Source organism: Sinocyclocheilus anshuiensis, unplaced genomic scaffold (genome assembly GCF_001515605.1).
Source record: "Sinocyclocheilus anshuiensis isolate Anshui unplaced genomic scaffold, SAMN03320099.WGS_v1.1 scaffold870, whole genome shotgun sequence".
In the NCBI taxonomy this organism is placed as follows: domain Eukaryota; kingdom Metazoa; phylum Chordata; class Actinopteri; order Cypriniformes; family Cyprinidae; genus Sinocyclocheilus; species Sinocyclocheilus anshuiensis.
The window spans coordinates 3,085,772-3,094,464 of record NW_015540842.1 but is presented as its reverse complement, the minus strand read 5'-3'; the positions used below and the strand labels follow the sequence as shown (position 1 = coordinate 3,094,464).

The 8,693-nt window shown below is 37.1% G+C and overlaps 2 protein-coding genes across 2 annotated transcripts in view; both read left to right on the top strand.

Annotated features, from left to right (window-relative positions):
- The window catches only part of LOC107687545 (sodium channel protein type 8 subunit alpha-like), a 51,059-nt gene extending 48,574 nt beyond the window's left edge, over positions 1-2,485 (top strand). Inside the window, exons 19-20 of the mRNA XM_016484921.1 lie at positions 1,029-1,202; positions 2,468-2,485. Coding sequence (XP_016340407.1) covers positions 1,029-1,202; positions 2,468-2,485 — 192 coding nt within the window. The remainder of the gene's footprint in view (positions 1-1,028; positions 1,203-2,467) is intronic.
- LOC107687533 (sodium channel protein type 8 subunit alpha-like) overlaps positions 1,142-8,693 on the top strand; it is a 24,870-nt gene continuing 17,318 nt past the window's right edge. The window contains exons 1-2 of the mRNA XM_016484908.1: positions 1,142-1,202; positions 5,714-5,827. The gene's annotated coding sequence lies outside the window, so the exon portion shown is untranslated. The remainder of the gene's footprint in view (positions 1,203-5,713; positions 5,828-8,693) is intronic.

Genomic DNA, 8,693 nt, shown 5'->3' with positions numbered 1-8,693 from the left:
TTATTCTGTGTAAGAAGCCACATCATCTCACAGAAGGATTTATTTCAAACACACGACTGACGTTATGAAGTGAGTTTGGAGTAAAAATATGTTATTAAATGTGGTAGTTTCACATGCTTTCAGATGGAGCAGCATTTACTACACAGAGCCGTAGTTCACTGAGAAGCTATGCAAACAGCTGTCATTATCGCGAACAATTTCTTCGATTTCATAATCGCGCAATAAAATCGTCTGCGATTTTTTTCGTAACTTGTCAGTGAACTACGGCTCTGTGTAGTAAATGCTGCTCCATCTGAAAGCACGTGATGATGATTTACTGCTGATTACAGAACCGGCATTACTAACAAAATGCGCATGACAATCGCATTCGATTAATCGTGCAGCCCTAGTTCAATTATTATATTGTGTTGTAACATAAAAACATTGTTTTTTTTTGTACTTGGCAAAAAATGTATATCGTGGCAACTAATTTCCATTATGTTTTGGATTCTGTCTGACTGTTGCATTAATGTTCATGTGAGGAGTGAGGTATATATAATGTGAGGTTCAAGCAGGCATTGTCTCATTGTAGAGACCTGGTGCCAGAGCTGCACTGCTGGGTGGTGTGATTAATGGACTGTACTATTCATCCAATTGGATCTATTTCTGGCACTGGAAATGTTCCTGTCTTTAGCACTGCTAATGTTGCCAAAAAAGGAATGTAATAGAATCAGGGGTCTTGCTTTATACAATTACTTTTTGAAAGCTGACTCTGTTTTTAACTGAATTATTGCACAAAGAAGTAGCCTTCTGTTCAGTTGTTTTCCCAGTTGTTGTTGTGCATAAATAATAATAATATCATTATCATTATTTTATTAATCTGTTTTTGTATTATTTCAAATTATTATTTATTGAATTAATATTTTAACTTAAATATTACTGCATTCTCTCCTTTAGTTTTTTTTAATTGAAATGAAAACCACTGAGAGGTATTGTGAGCAGCGGATAGTACTTGTTTTATTAATGCAACTGGATGTTATCTGCTGCAGGCATTTGAGGATGTGTACATTGAACAGAGGAAGACAATCCGTATTATTCTGGAGTACGCTGACAAGGTCTTTACCTACATCTTCATATTGGAGATGTTGTTAAAGTGGGTGGCCTACGGTTTTGTCAAGTACTTCACCAACGCCTGGTGCTGGCTGGACTTCTTCATTGTTGACGTAAGTCTACGATTTCATTTGTGCTATGTTTGTTGTCAGTTTGATAAATGCCCTTAACGTACACATTTTGTTGATGGGTTCCATCCTGCAAAAAGCAAAGTCTGACCAGCGTTACATTGTATCATAACCTGAATCAGAACATATTTCATTTCTAATATGAAGCTATGTGGGACGAGATTTTGCACCAATGATGCATCAGCGTGTGGGGCCAAGCAGCATGACGTGATACACGTATGGCTGCTTTGGACAAAAAAATTACTTTTGGACTTTTGTTAATTTGTAAGTCACTTTATGATGATAAGATTATGTTGTATGCTTCTCATACCAGTCAATACATTTGAACATGAAATTGTAATTCAAGCATTTTAGCAAAGGAGAGAAGTAGAATTATCATGGACCAGGACAGAAACAGTATAAGTGAGAGTGTAAGTCAGACCATAACAATAAATCGGTGGAAACTCTAATACTCAACATCATAGCAGAATGTCAGTTACAAGTGCCAGTTTCCTTTTGATAGTGTTAGATTACCAAAGAGCCAATTTTTTTATTTTTGGTTAATGCATTTTTCCAAAAGAGCCAAAGTGTAAAAAAAATATATAAATGTATATATATATATATATATATATGTACGAAATGTTTCAATGTATAAAATAAATAAAGCAAAGTATATGTTTCAGTCCTGTCACTTTTTTTTTTTTTTACATACATTTACACTTTTTCTGCTGTTCAAAAAATCTTTCTTTTCGCTATTACCACAAACAAGCTACGAATCTGAGTGCAGGAGCTCTACATTACCATAGACACGTCAGTGGTTTGCTGTTACTCGTGACTCTCGCGAACAGCACTTGAACACGCACTTTGGCCGGTACGAAAAAATGTATTATTATTTTAAACCTTTTATCAGCTTATGTAGGCTCTACAACAAAGGAATTGCTGATATCTAGTGATGTCTAATTTTTTTAATAGATCATTCGTTGGTAAAAGGTGAGAGATCTGGCGATGATTTTTGCCGAAGAGCCAGGTGTGACCAGCCTGAAAAAATACTTGATTTGCTTAAGATGATTTTAACTAACAAAGTTTACAAAAAGTTGTCTTTGGAAATTTCTCTGTTTTCCCATTCAAGTATATAGGAGCTGTATATCTTTTACCTACATAGAAATTAGCTGCAAATGGGTGTTACCAAGATGGCCACCAAGTGACCTGACCGAGTCAGGGACTTTAGAAGCTTTGTTTAAACTGATAAAATAAATTCTTTGGCATTTCAGACAGCAGAGACAGTATAAACTCTGCATGTTCATAGACCTGACAATACTGGTTGCCAGTCACAGCAAGGTAAGTTTTAAAGATGACTTAAAAATAGCTGAAAACCGGTGGAGCAGTTTCTTTGAGCTGTCAGTTAAAAAAGAAAATGGTGTAGTAGAGGAGATGAAAAGACTAATATCTGCTCGCCGTCCTGTATCTATGCAGATGTTTTATGCGATAGTCAAGGCCAACAACAGGATGGTTCCCCTTTCAACAAGATGTTAATGTTTTGGGCAAAGAAGAGTCAAATGTGATCTTTTATATGAAGAGTAAAGCTGTGTGTTGGTATGCAGGGATGAAGCTTGAAGGAAAAACATTGTGCTTATCTTGAATATAAATGCTTATGTAATATATATTCTTTGTGTCTAAATCGTGTTATTTCATAAGATTGCATCATCTCTTTAAGATCTATCACCCATGCATAGCTGCGCAAAAATGCTAGATTTCTACGTGACCCTGAGATGCTTGAATATCTGCTATCAAGAATGATAAACTGGCTTTGAAAATCACCAATATTGTGCAAATAATTGTACTTTTGTGTCTTCCCCCTTTGTATGCAATTTCCTTTAGTAAAATGACAGAGGCCATATCCATCATTATATGGTTTAAGTGTTGGAATGGAAATTACTAGCCAGAATCTGTCTATCAATAACAGTGATTATTGATCTAAGATATTCAAGCATATCTCATTCTAAATTAACCTTGTTTCTAAATCTTGTACATGTGTATGATGTCTATACTGTGTGAACAATAAGATATGTGTGGCCTCTGACTGGTTTCATTTTCTGCCCTGCCCTTATTGTGGGAGACTCACCAAGTGTAAAATGCATTTTAGAGTCCATTACAAGTTATGATTGCAATCAGTTGTTCCATAAACAAAGAGTATTTTACACAACAAATGAGTGACGCTAATGTAGCTTTAAATTATGATTCAAAGTATTTGATGAAAACATGTTAAGCTGTTTATGTGACTAAAATGCTCACACTTGGACTCCAAACTAAGGGATTCAGAGGAATGTCATGTGGATGTGCTTTTCTCATGATATGTGGAGGACATGTTACAATTGCAGTGACCATGTCAAGATACAATTTGATTGTGTGTGTGTTCTGACCTTGTTCCTGAACTAACCACCTTTTAGCAGAACTCATACACCTAATGCTGTTTAATGAGGTGCTGTGGGACATTATTAGATGCATACACAGTCTATTTGATGCTCTTTCATGTCATACATTTCCTTAAATGTTATCAGAAGTTAATCTCCTTTTACCAACAGTTTTATCCACCTGAAATTTATCCAAAAGCATATAAACGCTCCCAAAAGTTTTATTCTGAAATATATTGTTTAACACATAAAGAGAATTTTTACACATTGACAATTAATTATATCAAATGTATTTATTTATACACAAAGCCTGATCCCTCGTTCATAGCTGGTGCTGTATTCCATTCCAACTCTGAAACTTTGAATTTCCTGCCTGCAAAAGTTCAAAAGAACTTCACTTGACCTCACTACCAGACTTCCAGCTCGGAATCCATGCAGAAACTTGCTTGAGATGCTGGTCTATGACATCTTGCAAACACCGTTCAAAAGTTTGGGAAGTTTATTTTTTATTATTATTGTTTTTAAATAAATTAATACTGTTTTTCAACAAAAGGCACATTAAATTGAATTGATCAGAAGTGTCGGTAAAGACATTTGTGATGTTACAAAAGATTACCATTTCAAATAAATTCTGTATTCATCAAAGAATCCTGAAAAAATATGTATCATGATTTCCACAAAAATATTAAGTAGCACAACTGTTTTCAACTGTGATAATACTGAGACATGTTTCTTGATCACCAAATCAGCATATTAGAAAGATTTCTGAGGACTGGAGCAATGGCTGTTGAAAAGTCATCTTTGCCATCACTTTAACAAACTAGACACTTCTTTTGAAAACATTGAAAAACCACCCCAAACTTTTGTATAGTTGTGTATAGGGAGATGTTCACATGGATGTTCATTTATGATACTTTACATTTTTAATTTTTAGCAAATCAAATGCATAAATAAGTCAGAGGTATTACATGAGGGTAGAAGTTGTTTTCAGATAGTACGAAACATGGTACTGTTTCGGTATCTGATATTTTTACATGCATCGTTTATGCTCCACAATTTGGTTAAATCTATAGAGTTGCTGTGATTCAAATTGTGCAGCATGACGAGCAATGCTAAAGTCATGGGTTTGATTCACATGGAATGCATTAACTAAGTTGATTTCGATAAAAGCATCTACCAAATGCCCAAATGAATCTTTCAAACATCTTATTTATACATCGTCTCAGTGTCTGGGAATGGTTTTTGTTCAGGGATTTTAAGATATCATGTAGGAATATTCCACATCTGACTTTGAATGGAATGCAGCATAACACTTAGTCTCACCAGCAACTGACTAAGGAGTCATCCCACAGCTAAAAATAAACCAAATTTGTGAGTTTGCTCTGACTACAGTCCATACCCACCCTCTGTCCATCAACCCCTACTCCTCAGCCCTAATCGAGGCTGATGGGAGCTATAGTCATTATTGACTATTCCCAGGGTGCTGGACTAACACTTGTGCTAGTTGGGAAGAACTCCATATCCCAAGATGGATCAAAAGTTCATTCCTCCCTCCCCACTCTTCCCTTCCGTAAGGTAGTGCTGAGATGTGTTGATGTTGAGGACGTGCAGCAGACGGTAAGTTGTCCTCCTGACTAGTCTATGCTTTGTTCCTCCACTGTTATTTGCTTTTGCTTTTATGGGTGTGATGCTCAGAGGGCTTTCACAAGGAGCCGGCATCATATCTAGCATGTGTTTGTGTGTTCATGTATGTTTATATACTGTATATGTTCCATTATTTCCTATAGTCTGTCATGCTATATATCTGTGCCATCAGCCATACAGACTATTATTTGACTATGCTCATATTTCTATTTTTTTTTAATATATTAAGGGAGTGTATGAGTTATGATCCATTCCAAAATAAATTATTTAATAATATATAAAATATAATTTTAATATGCTTTATTATCTTATAATTCATTTAATAACCAAAATGGTTTGAGTGACAAACATCAGCCATTTTTGATTGTTTTGAATCTATTCAATTTTAGTTGACATTTTTTATTTTTATTTTCCTGTCTTCATTTGGTCACAGCCACACATCTCATTGACCTTGCCTTACAGAGCGAGCGTGCTGGCAGATGAAGAAAGCTTACACTGAGGGGCCATCTCAGCCGGCTCAGGGGGCCCCGGGGCCCTCCATAAAGGGGCGCTTGTGGGTTCCGACTGAGGCTAAAGGTGACAATTACCCCCAAAGATCACATGATCTGTAGATGAAGGAGAAAGCTTTATTACACAGTAGCTTCTAAAAAGTACTCATTTTGTGAAGAGTTATATTGTCTATTTTGAGAGAAAAAGAGCATTTTTAAATATGTGAAACAAAAAATGTAGTCCATTTTATTTGATGCCACTAAATCAATAAAAAAAAAATATCAGGGGAATTTAACAGTGGACATTTCTGTGCAGAGATTATTGATGCATACTGGTGTCCTTGTGGGTCATACCTATTGAAAACTGCCAATAATTCTTGCCTTTTGGTTTCTAAAATGTCAGCTAGCATGGTTTCTTCAGTAAAGGAATATGATAGCCATTCAGAATAAAGCTTTCACCTTTAATAGAACCCCTTCTGTGAGTTGGTTAGCTTTCGGTGTTGTGGACTTTTGCTGTGTTTTTACCAAGTCTTCGTCAGTGGTTGGTTGGAGGTGTGCAGGTCTGTTTGTATACCTTTTCATAGGGGTGCTCAAGCCTGGTGTCCCAATGCTACTGCCTATTGATGTTCCTGAACAGTTACAAGCCTTTTTTGATGTTCTTGTTTGCACCAATCCTTTGCATCGACATACATGCGATATAATCAATACGATTCTCTAGAGAGCCATTTTGACCGATATGACCTTTCTGCCCTTTACTTTCACGTTCGCTTTATCCTTCAAGCTAGCATGGAGGGCGTTTACTTTTCCACAGTGGATGGCATTTTGAGTAACCAGGGCTTGGGTTCCCAGAGTGATTTTTGTCCTTTGGGTGCTGTCTAATGTCCATTTACTATCTGCGCCCCCCTGATCTCCCCTTTCGCTGTCATGTTACTGTGTCAATGTGATGCTCTTTAAACTGTAAAATCAATGTAATTTGCAATTTGGCATACATGCACATGTTTACCTGTATTCTTTCTCACAGGTTCCATTAGTTTGTCAGTCTTAAATTAAATGGGATTTAATGCCTCAGCCAAGAGCGACATGGAGAGACAATGTTAGAAGGGCAAGGGTAAGGTTCTTGCAGTATGTTGGGTTGTTTTTTTGATGCATCTGCAGGGGTCACCTCAATCTTCTCAACCCCCCATGTCCCCAAGGTCCCCTAACGTACTTCATCAGCCGTGCGTTGTGCGCTTCTCTGTCTTTTTTTGTTCGAGTCTTATGCTTCTCTTTCTCTCTGTCTCTTTCTTTCAACCACAAGTTTCTCCACAGGTGTAAAGAAGCTCACAAGGGTTGGTGACCTCCCAAAACTAACAGAGCGCAAAATCCTGGGTTTATCCTCTGCCTCTAAACCCCTATCTGTACCTGTAACCGATACTAAATCTGAGTCTTTCTCTCTCTCTCTCTCCTTCTTGGGGATATATACATGTATAAATGCAGTGTTATATATGTATATACCCATCCGAACTGTTGTGTATGTGTGTAAACCAACGTTCCAGCAGCTCTAGAGGCCATCTCTTCCCTCAAGAGCTTTCTCCCATCTAACAGTATGGATCCTTTTTTGCTTCTCTGTTTCTGTGTAGGTGTCTATAGTCAGCCTTATAGCTAATGCGCTGGGCTACTCCGAACTAGGGCCCATTAAATCACTCAGGACACTAAGGGCCCTGAGACCCCTCAGAGCATTGTCACGTTTTGAAGGGATGAGGGTAAGATACAAAGCTATAGAGCTGATCTCTCTGCATGCCCATTCAGCAGTTACAGCATGCTAGAACTGATCGAAAAAAAGAAAAAAAAAAACGACAAGGACCACCGAAACCATACCGGGGGATTTTTTTTAAAGACAGCCGCCAATGAAAAGGACTCACCTTTTCATGCACACCTGTTCTGTTCCACATTAATGATCCAGTCATGATGCAGCTGAGATAACTTGAAAAATAGGATGTGAAAAGCTTCCCTGATTTAACTGAAATCGGGTGTATGATTGACTCCTAGTTAAGTCATTGTCAGATGTATCAAAGCTGCCTCATTACAAATAATATTTCCAATTGGCCCTGGAGGACAAAAATAGCATGAACAATTATTTACAAAACCAAACGCAACACCATTCAAATCCCTTCTCATTTCACACAGCATTTGATCTGCAATTGGCTGTTCATTTGGCCTGACTCTGAACTTCTGCTTTTGATGGAGAGCCCCCTTCCTTCCATTTCTCCTCTGTTACACTGACCCTGTCTCTCAGAGAACAACCAGCAGCACAGAACACTTTACCACTGAGGCCCCCACTTCACCAGTACTACAGCACACTAGATATTCTCTTGATGACTCAGAGCACATTTAATATAATTGACCCTTTGCTAAGCTCCACCCCCCTTGGTTACTGTTACTCACTCTCCGTGAGTGTTGTTAAAATGTCAAAAGTATCTTTTATCTGCCATCTTTCGAAGGAAATTAAATTATGCAATACTGAGATTGAGACGTTGAATCAAGGAAAGCTCTAAAATACATCAAATACTGTGATTTCTATTACTATGAATTAATATGTAAATGAATTAAAATTCAGATTGTCCATATTTAAGTTAAACATGTATTTTTGGGAATATCACATCTTATAATGATCATAAAAGATTGGGAAATACTGCATGTATGTCCTCTAGCAAAAATATTTGACCATTTGTATCCACCTTATTTTTCCAGTGTGTGGATGTGGCCATTTGTAAATTGTATGTGTTTGGCTTCCGGTGTCATCCGCTTCCAGCTATTTTAGCTGTACAAAACAGCTCGTTTTGCTGCTTGATATTGCAAACTCGTGTCTTACCATATTATTTTAATGTAATATCTTAATTATGAACACACTGGTGTGTAGTGAAAACAGTTTTAGCATTTACTGCACTTTGTTTTTCTTCTTGTTATTTCCCTAC